Source organism: Sitophilus oryzae, unplaced genomic scaffold (assembly GCF_002938485.1).
Source record: "Sitophilus oryzae breed Bouriz unplaced genomic scaffold, Soryzae_2.0 scaffold_1430_pilon_pilon, whole genome shotgun sequence".
Taxonomy (NCBI): Eukaryota; Metazoa; Arthropoda; class Insecta; order Coleoptera; family Curculionidae; genus Sitophilus; species Sitophilus oryzae.
The window spans coordinates 415,264-429,430 of NW_022146094.1; the positions used below are offsets into that span (position 1 = coordinate 415,264).

At 31.1% G+C, this 14,167-nt stretch overlaps 3 protein-coding genes and 1 long non-coding RNA gene across 4 annotated transcripts in view; 2 read left to right on the forward strand and 2 right to left on the reverse strand.

Moving 5' to 3' along the window:
* Positions 1-357: 357 nt before the first annotated feature.
* On the reverse strand, positions 358-2,774 carry LOC115876251 (cell division control protein 6 homolog). Its single transcript, XM_030891960.1, is given in 5 exon segments — positions 358-794; positions 796-1,001; positions 1,004-1,344; positions 1,401-1,567; positions 1,647-2,774. Coding segments are annotated over 5 exon segments (1,683 nt in total). The 5' UTR covers positions 2,289-2,774; the 3' UTR covers positions 358-467.
* Positions 2,775-2,909: 135 nt separating this feature from the next.
* Positions 2,910-3,955, forward strand: LOC115876254. The gene is made up of 3 exons (XR_004049121.1): positions 2,910-3,069; positions 3,369-3,447; positions 3,832-3,955. It is a non-coding gene; the product is annotated as an uncharacterized LOC115876254 (long non-coding RNA).
* Positions 3,956-4,023: 68 nt separating this feature from the next.
* On the reverse strand, positions 4,024-5,776 carry LOC115876253 (tRNA (guanine-N(7)-)-methyltransferase non-catalytic subunit wuho). Its single transcript, XM_030891961.1, has 2 exons — positions 5,451-5,776; positions 4,024-5,390 (listed from the first exon to the last, which is right to left on the reverse strand). The coding sequence occupies exons 1-2, from the start codon at positions 5,577-5,579 to the stop codon at positions 4,422-4,424; spliced, it is 1,098 nt and encodes a 365-aa protein (XP_030747821.1). The 5' UTR covers positions 5,580-5,776; the 3' UTR covers positions 4,024-4,421.
* A 42-nt stretch (positions 5,777-5,818) lies between these two features.
* The window catches only part of LOC115876318 (26S proteasome non-ATPase regulatory subunit 1), a 109,280-nt gene continuing 100,931 nt past the window's right edge, over positions 5,819-14,167 (forward strand). Inside the window, exons 1-6 of the mRNA XM_030892053.1 lie at positions 5,819-5,956; positions 6,242-6,359; positions 6,551-6,720; positions 6,774-7,426; positions 8,335-8,561; positions 8,650-8,902. Of these exons, the coding sequence (XP_030747913.1) occupies positions 5,938-5,956; positions 6,242-6,359; positions 6,551-6,720; positions 6,774-7,426; positions 8,335-8,561; positions 8,650-8,902 (1,440 nt within the window). The 5' untranslated portion in view covers positions 5,819-5,937. The remainder of the gene's footprint in view (positions 5,957-6,241; positions 6,360-6,550; positions 6,721-6,773; positions 7,427-8,334; positions 8,562-8,649; positions 8,903-14,167) is intronic.

The window sequence follows — 14,167 nt, forward strand, 5'->3', positions numbered from 1 at the left end:
AATATTTTGGAAAAAAAACGGCGTTAGCGATGGCTATGAAATGAAGATCTCTGTCATTTTATATGTAAAAATTATATGAGGAAAATATTCATTTCCAAATCAACTGGACGCCGTTTTTTTTTCGATCCATAAAATATAATAATGGTTTTGAGTAATTAGCTATTTTTAGAGTTAACAAATAGTATTGTTATATTATATGTTATTAAAAGTATCCCATTAAATAAAATGCTGTAATATATTACAACGTTTTTCGTCTACACACAAAATTTTTTTTACTAGAACGTTTTGACTGAACAGATAAGACTGACAGGCTAAACTTTACGTGTAGACCAGAGCTTTAGAAAGAAAACAAATTGAAAATTTTCTGTCATTATATTTAAAATAAAATAAATTACATCAAATAAAATGTATAACATATATACTATCGTCAGTACATTAAAAAAATTAAATTAAAATTCATAAAAATACTACCTTTTCCCTAGACAACTTTCATCTTGTAATATAACAGACATCAGCTGTTTATCTTTCAGTGCTTCCGCTACTTCAGTCTCGTTCCATTCCAAATTCACTTTATGCATTCTCGGTTCTTTTCTACCGCTAACTTTTATAATACCTTTGGTTTCGATTAGAGAACATAGACTAAAAAACTCAGCTTGATCGACAGCCATCAAATTCTGCTTTGAACAAACTCTCGAGTACACTTCGTGTAATTTACCCACAGTTATGTCTTTGTTTTTTGCTTTTTTCAGCATTAAAAGCAAAGAACAGATCACTATTTTTTGTTGTAAAGGGAAATGTTTCTTCACTGTCATCATTAAGATTCTGTGTTGTACCATAAACATTATTCAAAACACTAACAACCTCCTTTAAGTTCACAGATTTTGTTTTAGTCTCTTCCATAATTTTTTTATCTTCCTTCACCAAATTATCAGTAAAATTCTCAACAGACTTCAACACATCTCCACTTTCTTTTTGATCTAACAATTCAACAACCCTTCTTCTATATCCAGAGCTCTTCTAACATCTCCAGAAACTGAAGCAACCTTAGCTGCAAGCATCTGAAGAGCAATTGGAGTAAAGACACTCAAGACACCAGCTGCTTCGAGTCTGGAAGTAAATATTTTGATTATCTGCTCTTTGGTATATGGTGCAAAATGTAACAATTCTGGTTTCAATTCACAGCGTGCTTGAAGTCTTGGTAAAGTACGATCTGTTAGATCTAAAGCATTGGCAATACCGATAAGAATAAGCTTCGAATTGGGTTTGGAAGGCCACTCAAAGATAGTGTATAGAATTGAGTGATTCTTTGTTTCGAGTTGATCAATTTCATCAAGAACTAGTAGCCTAAAATTAAAATATTTTATAATAAGTATTGTTTACAAATATTTTAGAAACTTTACACTGTCTTATGTTTCTTCTGCAAATATTTTTCGACAGCACACAAATTTTCTTTTTCTGATTTTCCTACTGATTTCAAATTTAATTCTTTGGCTAGTCTTGAATAAACAGCTGTGGCTGATTTAATGGCAGTACAATTAATATAAATCTTCTGAACTTTTAAAGCAATCTAAAAATAATAACTTTGTTTAGATGTGGACAACGTTGCAGGCAAAAACTAGTATTTAAAAAAACTACACTTATTTTACCTCAGTTTGTTGCAATATCAGATTTAAAGATGCAGTCTTTCCAGTACCAGGGGGCCCACTAATATACACAGACCCTGAAGTGCCATTATTTAAATGATCGAAAATGAAATCAGTCAGTTTCTGTATTTCATTTTCACGTCCTGGCAAATCCGTTGGGAAATTACTGTTAAGTGCCTTTCTAGCACTCTGGTAATGATTTAATTTCTTGCAATTCTCAGCCTCGGATGAATCTGAGCTGCTACCATCTTTAATATCTTCTGAAACGTTAGTTCTTTGGGGTTTCTTTGTTGTCTTTGCATCAACAGTGTCTTGAACACTATTCTTGAATAAAGAAGCCCTTACTTTTGCTCTCGTAGACTTCTTAGGGCTTATTAACGAGAGCTTCCTTAGTAAACTACTGGGGGTAACTGTTCCGTCTATGGCACTACCTTTTTTCTGTTTTGGTGGAGTTACAGGGCTTAGAAGATGAAGTTCCGTGTTTCTGGCTTTTGTCTTTTGGTTTCTGGTAGTACTACGAGACTTACTCGATTTCTCTGATACATTTTCATCGTCATTTTCACTGTCTGAACTCATCAATACGTGTGAGTTTTCATCTTCCTTATTTTCTGAAATTTTCCTTGAGGATCTTGTAACTCTTACCATATTTTATAAAGTAGCGTAATAGAATTAGTTTGTGGACGGTTAAAAAGCTATTTAATTAGTTATAATACTAATATAAAATCAATTAATAAAATAGACAAAAAGTAAAATAACCTCAGTTCAAAATTAAAAACAAACCCCCACTCATAAGCTGAGTTGTCATGTTTCTTAAAAACTTTAGGGGTATTAAAAATAAGAATATCATTTTTATCGCATTTTAAACATTATTTTAAGTAAATTTAAGTGCATACTCGTACTCATAATTTACTCTCCAAGTTTAAAGTAGTATTATTCCAATCCGGTAAATAAAAGACCATAAAATTAAAATAAAAGGTATATATGTCTAATGAATTTTGGGACTATCTGGCAACATAAGATCTGATGTGGCAGCTACAGGTGTCAAAATTCGCGCTCTTTTTTCATGCAAGAAATACAATATTTATTTAATTCTCAATAAAACTAGAGAAGTATAAGTGGTATAAATCTTTAGTCCTATACAAGATAAAATAAATTTTAAGTCCAAAAACCCAAAATTATCAATATAATTAAATTAAAATTAAAAAATATTTCTTAAAGCGCCCTCTTGCGGAATTTCGTAAAACACTTCTCGAACAAGTGTCATTTTGACTTTTGACAGATGCCAGATATTGTCAAAATTTCTCCATTTTTTGTTCTTTCAGAATGATCCATTGAGAAAGACGCATCGAATTCAGTTTTTATAACAGAAATCCTCAAAGTTTTCCCATTTTTGGGAGCTTAAAATAATTCAAATATGAGAGCAAAGGTAAGTGTTTTTAATATTTTTAAAGGAAAGCGTAATTTTTTCGAAATATCTAGATTTTTTCATCAAAATATTTGTGTTCCTAAAACCTTTCTTTTCACTGCCATTTTCATGTCTAGTGTACTAAAATAGCATGATATACATAGAGAATAGTTAAATTAAGCTCAAATGATAGTTCCAAAGCTTTTATTCAATGTTTTATACTAAATATTTTATTATAACCTCACAATTTCCATGCTATTTTGGTATGTTAAATTTCGATATTTTATTGAATATATTACTTATTTTTTATTACTTTTTAGTGGCGTAAGAAGCGTATGCGAAGGCTAAAGCGTAAGCGCAGGAAGATGCGTGCGAGATCCAAGTAAACTGCATTTACTGGTGAGTAAACTAAATTTTTATTATATTTTATACATTTATAGTCAGTAGCATTGTTCCAATCCTCTGCCACAAAATATAACATACCCACTATAATAATAACTATCTCTGCACGTAATCACAACATTATTAATGTTGGAATTGTATCTGTAGTTTATATTGTAACATATTTTTATAATTGGTTCACCCTGAGCTTCTTTCATTAACTTTTCACAAAACTACTGTTGCAAAGTATCGAAGCACAGGGAAAATTAAGCTGTAGCTCCACCCGTCAAGTTCTTTTCAATAACTTAGATGGTCTAAGACTACAAAACAAGTTTTTATCATTAAAATAAGATTTTTGTAAGTATTCCTTCAAAGATACTAATTATTTTTGTTTTGTTCTAGGGAATCTACATCAGCTGATTTTATATACATTGGACGGTGTAATTTTCATTTAAGAAAAACTGAAAAACCCATTTAAGTGTCTTGTGAATATTTAGATGGTCAAAAAAAATGGATAAAATTTGAATTGTTGTTTTATTTACTGTGTACCTTTCCTCAGAATATATACTAAGACCCAAATACTATTTAAATTTGATTTTTAGTAGTTATATTATGTTTTTACTGTATCACAGAACAGGCTTTCTGTTTAGCATAGTCCAGGCGAAAAACAAGCGCCATTTTACATGAGTACTGGACGGCTGGTGGTTATCAGGTTCTTTCCATATATTCTAGTTTTACTAGACATATCAGGATTTAACAACTTAAGAAATTGGCGCTTATCAAGTTTTTCTCTTGGATCCTTTATATTATTCATTATTCCCTTAAGTGTGTTCAAAAGTTTCACTAATGTTTCAAAAAATGTCACAATTTTATAAGGATTCTACAGTGTTTTTATTCACTTAAAAATATATTTAACAATACTTACCCTTGCTAGGAACCATGATAAACAAAGAAAATACAGTTATAGTTTGTAAAATCAATGTATATTTACATTATTTCGACTCCAACCTCTGCTTTTTCCTAAACAAATAGTCTTCAATATTATTGTGCTTCTTTTTGTAAAATAAAGTACTACAATTCGTGCTATGATTCAGTAAATCTTTATACCTTGATATAGTTTCATCTAATAATTTACATGCCACCAAATCAACATCATTATTGTTAAAGTTATATCCTGTAACTTTATCTGTTATGATATATAATCGGCTGCTCAAGAAAAAGCTGAAATTTTCTTTTTCCACTTCTATATGATTGACGTAACTGCATTTCAAATTTTCTGAATTTAACTTGTATAAATATATTTTTGGAATTTTATATAATGATATGGCTAGTATAACATTATTATCGTTTTCCTGAACTTGCATGTTACATACTGGCAATCTTGAAATATCAATTTCTTCTTCTTTATGTAATTCATTTACAATTTTCTTCAAAATGGATTCTTCTACACGATCATTGCAATCTAACATATTTAACTGCTTCCCTTCTAAGTAATTCCACATTCGAACAGTTCCATCTCCTGATGCGGACAGCAATACATTATTTTTTAATAGATGAAGCTGAGTTACAAACTCCTTATGCCCTAAACAAAACATTGCAATATTGTAAGAATTTGGATAGTGTGAAACACGTATTTTTTCATCTCTATCACATGTAATAATGTACTTTCCACAGGGAGATATTATCATATCTATTATTATGCTTAAGTGTCCTAGTAATAAAACAGGTTTTTCATTGTCAATGTTTACGTTATAAGCCCATACATCTCCATTTTTGTCAGCAACTAGAAGTTCATTATTCGGAGCAAAGCAGATTTTATTTGCAACTTTTGGTAATTTTATGTTTCTTATAGGTTTAAAAACTTTATTGTATACAATAAGTTGTTTGTTTTGTGTTGTAATTGCTGTATATTCACTGTCTTTGGAAGAAGTAATACAAGTAATATTTTTGCCATTATTCTCCTGAAATAATGTAGGTTATTAATTAAATATAGTAATCTTTTCAAGTAAAATTAGTTGTACCTTTACACTTTCCTTCGGTAACTCTGGTTCAGGTATTTCTAATTCTTCATGTTCATTTGAAGAATGGAATACAAGTAATTTCCTAGAAAAGGCACACCACAACAAGTTATTTTCATATAAAATTACCATTGTTTATGATTTCGTTGAAGGCATGGAGAAAACTTAAACACAAGGTGGTAACGAAATATCTTAAGTCTGGTTCTAAAATATTCTTGTTCTGCTTTTTGGGATTTTAAAGTACAATAAGCAATAAAATAATAAATAAAGTATGGAAAATTCAAAATTCTACAAATAAAATACTTGGTAGTGTATCTTTGGTTGCCTAACGCAATATGTCATTACCTCGGTGTCAAATGTCAAATTGACTCTGTCGCCTGTCAAACTCTGTGATGATTCTTCAAAAATTTGAAGTTTTCTCTGGTAGTGTTTAAAAAATTGTTTAATACAGTTTTAAAAATAGTTATTATTGAAAAAGTCATCTGAAACAATGAATATCACATCTGCAGGTAAGTCTCTTTAAGTGGATTAATTTGAGAAATCTTTTTTATACCCCTACGTTTGTATTTTCTTTGTGTATTTGTTTGAAAGTCTTCTTCAGTCACCTATTTTTGAGTTATATTAATTAGTTTTCCTTGTATATATTGTTAGAAATACTAAGCACTTTTCTTTTTTCCCTTTTGTTCAACCAAATTCAAGTTTTTAATTGTATTTATAGGACGTATTGTATTGTATTTTAGTTGAAAGACATAACCTTAAAAAACAAAATGAATATGATTTTTTTGTTGTTCTAGCGGGTATTATATCCCTTCTGGAGGAGCCCAGGCCTGAATTAAAGGTTTTCGCACTGAGAAAATTAGATACTATCGTTGACGAGTTTTGGCCAGAAATTTCTGAAGCTATTGAAAAAATGTAAGTCATGTTTTTTTGGTTTAAAATTTTTTTGATCAGGTAGGCTTTGGCTTTGACAGTATTGTTTTTCTTTGTTTTTCTGGTTTTTTTTATTGAAAGCATAGATAAATGAAACAAGTTCAAACTTGATTACAAAGCGCGTCTTTTCGCTCACATTGTGTTATAATTCTAGAAAATTCTGTTTTTTCTAGAGAAATATTACATGAAGATAAGGTTTTCCAGCAACATCAACTGGCTGCTCTTGTAGCCAGTAAAGTTTATTATCATTTAGGTGCTTTTGAGGATTCTTTAACTTATGCTCTTGGAGCTGGTGATTTGTTTGATGTTAATGCAAGAAATGAATATGTCGAAACCACAATTTGTAAGTCTGATAATTTTAGTTCTATCCCAGTAGCCTTTAATATACTGTTCTAGCTAAATGCATTGATCATTACACACAACAAAGAATTGCTCTGGCTGATGGAACAGCAGGGGCTAAACCAATTGATCCCAGACTCGAAGCCATTGTCAACAAAATGTTTCAGAGGTGTTTAGACGATGGCCAGTACAGACAAGCCATGGGTCTGGCTTTGGAAACCCGCAGAATGGATATATTTGAAGCCTCAATTACTCAGTCCGATGACAATATCAGTATGCTCAGTTATGCTTTTCAGGTTGCGATGAGTTTGATTCAAAACAGAGGCTTTAGAAACTTGGTTCTACAGTCTTTGGTCGGTTTATACAGGGGATTACCCACACCAGACTACGTTAATATGTGCCAGTGCTTGATTTTCCTGGAAGATCCCTTGTCAGTGGCTCACATCTTGGAGAAACTGGTTAAGGGTGAGGAAGAAAGTCAATTAATGGCCTACCAAATAGCGTTTGACTTGTACGAGTCGGCGACTCAACAGTTTTTGGAACTGGCGATTGGAGCTCTAAGGTTAACGGCGCCTATTCCGAGTTTACTTGAACCCAAACCACCAAAGACTAGTACAGAAGAACCCGCTACAGAGAATGCACCGAGTGAAAGTGAAGTCAAGCCAGCCGAAGTCAAACCGGAGGTGGTGGAAAAAACGTTGGACAGTTTGGTAAGTTTTTCTGATCTGTTACTGTAATTATTTCTCTTTTAAAATCTTGGAAATTGTCAGAAATTACTGTGATATATAGGGTGTTTAAAAAAAGGTGCCATCTCTTAAATATAAGATTTATTTTTTATCTCAACATTTGTATATTCTGCTTTGTTCCCTACACTATAAAAAAGAAAATATAAAATTACGACTATTATAATCCTGGGTCCATTTGTGACCCAGGATTATCATGGTAATTTTACATAGCTTCAATTTTCTGTTTAAATTTTCACAAACTTCTGTATCAAGTATTAATTAAAAATGTGGAATATGTTACATAAAATTATGAAATAAATTGCATATTAATTGGTAATAATTTATTATTATTATATATATTTATTGGCAATACCATTACATAATATGATTATGTAAAATCTCAGAATTGTGTGTAAAATCACATATTATTTTTGACTATTACATATTATTATATAATTTTGATAAATTACTTGTAATATTTTATAAATTTTTATAATTATATTACTTTTTGTTGTGTAAAAATTCATATCTTTGTGTAAAATTACAAATTACTCGCAAATATTCCATATAATTGTGTAATTTTAATAATTTATTGGTTATATTTTATAAATTCTAGTAATTTTACTTCATTAGTCAAGGTGTTTTTACTTTTTTATTGAAAAATAAATATTTATGTAATATTTCATGACAAATCAATTTATTTTTACATTAATTTTCCATGCATTTTTTACAGTGCAGAATAAAAAATCTTTTTTTTTGTAATTATCTTAAATACCATTATTTTTTTCACTTTGTTGTAGGTAGAACTGAATATCAGTGTTACATTTTTTTTATTAAATTTAATAATAAATTAGGTTATTTTTTATTGAATTATTAATTATTGATTATTTTAGAGCGACAGTGATAAAGAACACCAACAAAGGATAGAAAAACTACACACAATCCTATCAGGAGAAGTTTCCATAGAATTGCACCTTCAATTTTTGATCAGATCCAACCATGCCGATCTTCTAATTTTGAAACAAACTAAAGAAACTGTAAGGGTGAGCATATGTCACACAGCTACCGTCATAGCCAACGCTTTTATGCACAGCGGAACGACCAGCGATCAATTTTTAAGGTATGAAAAAACGGCGTCAAAGGTTACGGCGACGCCGTTTTTTTTTCGTGCGAAGTCTAAGTATTTTTTTTCTATTTTCATAAAACAGGGATAATTTAGAATGGTTGGCCAGGGCAACAAATTGGGCTAAATTGACTGCTACGGCTTCGTTGGGTGTCATACACAGGGGTCATGAAAACGAAGCCCTGATTCTTATGCAGAGTTACCTGCCTAAGGAAGTGGGTCCCAGTTCGGGTTACTCTGAAGGGGGTGGATTGTATGCTTTGGGACTGATTCATGCTAATCATGGGGCGAATATCATAGATTACTTGCTGGGACAGCTGAAGGATGCTCAAAATGAGGTAAGTTTTGATTTGGAGTAGTTCTTTTGGAAGTATGTACTGATTTGAGAGGAAAACTTTAATAAGATTTTTCTTGTATTTTTAAAATATCGTACGAAAAAAAACGGCGTCAAAGACGGCTGGGAGTGACGACCGATAGTAATTTTGGCGAGGTCAAGCCCTGGACGTCATTTACTTGACCCGACTCTTCTTTTTTTAATGGCGTTTACTGTCTTAATGAGGTTGTAATTTATTTCTATATTGAGTAAAAATGATTTTTATAAGGGTTAGTCTAAAGATTGAGAAAAAAATACTTTGCCTCAAATTTTCTATGACGCCGTTTTTTTTTTCGATCGTACGGTATAAGGATTTCTAGGATTTTTCGAACAAACTAATTTTAAATTTAGATGGAAGTAGTTTTTCAATATTTGGATTATTTAGGTAATAAATACCGTATGATCGAAAAAAAACGGCGTCCAGTTGGCTGGGAAATGACGATCGATGACATTTCCCATATAAATTTACATATAAAATGACAGCGATCTTCATTTCATAGCCATCGTTGACGCCGTTTTTTCTCGATCATACGGTACTAGGACTTTACAATATTATATTGTATACATACAATATTGTACCGTATGATCGAAGAAAAACGGCGTCAGCGATGGCTATGAAATGAAGATCGCTGTCATTTTATATGTAAAATTGTATGGGAAATGTCATAGATTGTCATTTCCAAGCCAACTGGACGCCGTTTTTTTTCGATCATACGGTATATTGCATACAGGGTCGCTGTTACGTATGGAAACGGCCGATTATTAGGTAAAGTATACAAGGTACCGCAAAAAGTTAAATACAAAAATTATAGGTTTTTTAAATGTCTATTGGGCGAGTAATAAATTTCTGTATACAGGGTCGCTCATAAAGTCTTGTACATCAAAATTTCATTTTTTTAAATAGACACCCTGTACATTGTACCTGAAAAACACAATGTACCTCGACTGTTGAAAATATCGATATGTTCAGTTTCATTTAATGATGCCATTCTGCCGAAACTTTGATACTGTTCTAATGGGGTTTTAAATGCTTATTAGCTAAATTTAATTATACAGGACCGGTCATAAAGTTGTGGCACATCAAACTTTATTTTTTTTTAATGAAATCCCCTGTATATTATTGCATATTTCAATTCTTCCTTCAATTTTAAGCAATAATCGTAATACACACTGTATATAAATTGAGGAATTGCAATATTAAACGAAAATTTTGTAATTTCCAGACTTGATATAATCTTATTTTATACATCTACAGGGTTGGTCACCACATACGACACGGAGTATTGTAGCTAAATGATTAGATTTTTACAAATTGTAAGTTTTGGGTTCGTTGAAGGACTATTAGAGCTACAATTTAAAAATATTTTTACAAGATACAGAGTACAGTCCCAAATAAATAAAAAATATCAATGTTGCATTTTTTTAAATGGAACACCCTGTATATTATTACATTTTTAGTTTCTACGATTAAAATAAAGGTAAATTTGATTAAGGTTTATTATACTTAAACCTTACCGTTTTTGAAATATTTTCAATTTTGTGAAATTGCAGTAAAATTTTTAAAGCTTCATTTCTCCAAGGGTATCAAAGTTTTTAATACTAAATATTTACTGAAGTTTATTTACTGATCAGTTATTGTGTTGCAATAATAAAAATAATACTACCTTATACAGAGTGTCTAAAAATTTATTTTAAATAATTATTAGCTTCAAACGACAATAACTTGTTTAATTTAAATGGAACACCCTGTATATTTTACGAGAATCAGATGCACAATTTAATTGACTAATCAAATTATATTATACCATTTTTTACCTATCTCTTTAAGTTTCCGTAGAAATTGCATTTTCTTGTAATTTAGAACTTATTTATCAATATACCCATGGACTATTGACATTTTAGATTATTTTTAAAGATGTACCAAATTTTTAAAGAGTACAGATACTAATATTGTCGATATAATTCGTTGATTTCATTAAAAAATAAAAAAAAACTGTTTAAATATTTGTTAAAGAGGATCAATTAATATGATTCCAGTATTCAAACTACATTAACTGACTGTTTGCGTTGATTAATAATAATTGCTCCAAATACTAAAAAACTGAATTTTGTATGGGCATTAGACAGTGTGATAAAACGAATGCCTCAAGCTTCTCCATTTCGGCCTTTTTAAGTGTCCAAGCCTCTGAACCATAGAGTAGAGTTGCAAATATGTAACCCTTTAGCATTCTTAATCTAAGCTTTAAGTTGATGTCTCCACTGCAGAGACATTTTTTGAGTTTTACAAAGGCTGCTCTGGCTATTTCTATTCGAGCTTTTATTTCTGTTGATTGATCCAAGTTTTCGGTCAACCAACTGCCTAGATATTTATATTTTTGTACTCTCTCCATAGGTGTATATCATCTATTAGAACATTGGCTTGGACATAACTCGAATTGGCGAAACGTAACTCGTAACTGTGAACTGCAAAAGCCATCGTGGATCGTGGCATAACTTCGGTTTCCAATGTTTCATAGGCATTTCGTACATGACCTTTGATAAAATAAAGTTTCTTATATGCAACATACTGTATTTAATTAAAAAAATTAAAAGAAAATAAACTTAAAAGAAAATGAAACTTGTTTCTTTTATCTATGTGGTATTTATAGAATTTTAATTAAGGTCCTAGTTTTTGCTGTTTTAAAATATTAATGAAACACAAAAAAGAAGCAGCAAAAAATATGACGTTAATAAAAATTAAAATACGCATCTATCAGGGAATGAAAATAAAAAGGAAAAAATTCAACTATGTTTTCATATATTTTTTATTTTTCTCTAAAATGGTATGGAAATTTGGAAAAGTGTATACGGGATTAACCATTTTAGAACCTGCAAAAACTATTATAAAGAATGCATTTTTCTTAAAAAATTAATAATAAAAAAGTTTTTTCCTCCTGTAAAGACAATTCGGGGACATAGTGTAGAGTTCATTTCACTTGAAGTGACCAGACGGTCTGTTTTTGTTGCAATCTGAGTTTATAGTAAGACAATAAAAAAACTGGAGAAATTTAGCCACTTTAGGAGAAAAAAATGTCCTCTTAAAAAATACATGCCCCACGTTGGGCGCTAAATTATAAATCTTCAAATATCTTCGGAAGTATTCGGAATATTTTAATTTTCAAAACGGCTTTTTATTGGTCATAAAATTACTCGACTTTGCCGTAATTTCTCCTTCTCCGTATCTCTTATGACTTCAAAAGTTCCACTGGTCACCGTTGAATTTAAGAGACCCTGTGGAAATAAATCGGCTTTTGGAAATTTAATCGCGAAAAGCGATATATTCGACAGGAATTGGCGCGATATAGAGCCACCCAGAGCCGTAAAGTCACCCTGTCTGCACTATTTTTAGCGCCACACTGTTTCGACTCCATATAAAAGCTGTAATAGCTGTATAGAGCTGCCGAAGCTAGGGCTTTATCCGTTTTCGGTAATCCCCCCTTTAAAAAAAGGGCCAGACGTTCGTTGTACTTTTCGCATTGTTTCGGCGGGATTAGAAAAAGGGCGGTTTTCGATCGAAGGGCTTAGAACAATCGCGCGAAAAACTAACCGATAAATAAAATTAACTGGAATCGGTTTGTTTTGGAGGTTTCTATTTGACAGTGTTGTTGAATGATTGGACATCGTTTTACCGATAAAAGAATATTATTTTTGTTGTATTTTTGCGTTTATATAGCGTGTTCCCGGATTGTCTTTACACTCTTCTGTACATAGTAGAACTGCTTTAGAGTATTTGAGTAGGTGATATTACTTTGGAACATTAGGATATTGTATATCGTTATTTTTAATGATATTCCATCCAGATAAGGGCCATAACTTATTTATAGAATTTTAAGTGTACAAGAAAAAAAAGTTTAAAACTCGAATCCCCCTCAAAATTGCTTTTTTATCGATATTTTCGAATTTGAAAATCCCTATCAGGTTTTTCTTTTCACGCTTCTACATCTCGAAACTTTTCTTCTCCCCTTGGACTGGAGGCCCGTGGAAAATCGTTGAAAATCGTCCCCATATGCGATTTGGAGGAAAATTCGCAAAAATAAAATCTGCGGGATTTGTGTCGTGTCAAAGGACGAACCTGTGCTGAAAAAGAAAACTAATTTCTTTGACGGTTTCGAAAGTTTTCAAGCTGTACATGTGTCCTCGCAAAGTTTGGAAAGTTTAGAACGTTTTTTTTAAAATCTTTTTTTGGTGGATTTATTTATGGCCATGTGGTCCAAGATCCAAGGGCCGCCAAACCGTACTATTATTACATTATCCCATATGGTAGTCATTTGAGCGACAAGCGATGGCGACAGCGCTGCCAGATTGTGATGGATTTATGAGATGAATCTTAATTTAAAATTGACAAACAATATATTTATTATATCATTTTTTTTAAAGAGTTTTACGTTTAATTTTTAATTTAATAACTAATATTTTAGTAATTAATTTTATTGGTTGAATTTAAAGACTTCGATTGGCAAGAAACGGTTAACCAATCGAAATCTTTAAATTCAACCAATAAAATTAATATCGTATCATCGTATCGTCGGACAACGGATGCATGAAAATCAAGCTTAAGAGGGTGCTATTAATGCACAAACTAATAATCACAGAATTTAATAAAAAATAACTTTGACAGTGGTATAATGTGCTTATCAATGAAACTTACTTCTCTGACTGCAGTCAAGGGTAATAATTGGGACCTTTATTGTCACGTTCTCGTTCAAATTGTTAATTATGGAATCTACAAGCTCTTTGCTTCGACTGTTTAAACACTTCGGCATATTTTCAACACACAATTTCAAGAAATGCCGTACAAAAACTCGAAAATTTAGTTCTTAAAAGAACTGTTTGTGCTTAAAAGTGCAATTTAAAAAAAAACTACGAAAATAGACATAAAACGATAATTACTCACAAAGATTCAACAACAACACGACATTAGAATAATTGTCAAATAATAAACGACAACCTTGCTGAAAACGGAGCAATGTGACCAAAATAGCGATAATAAAATTCGGTTTAAACTAATTTTTGCAGCTTTAATCTAAATAAAATATCTGTTATAATCATTTGCTCTATAAAGTGAAATGAAGAGCTTGTCGGTATCTTAAATTATACAACAAATTTAAACATTTTTGCCAAAATTTCATTTAGTCAGGTTTATAGACTTTAATGTCAATGTCGATATGATTGATGACGTGCTTCGGAAAAT

Coding starts and splice junctions, on each gene's coding strand:
- LOC115876253 (XM_030891961.1), bottom strand. CDS start 5,579: ATGGTAATTTTATATGAAAATAACTTGTTGTGGTGTGCCTTTTCTAGG. Junction 5,391..5,450: donor TACCGAAGGAAAGTGTAAAG/GTACAACTAATT, acceptor ACATTATTTCAG/GAGAATAATGGCAAAAATAT.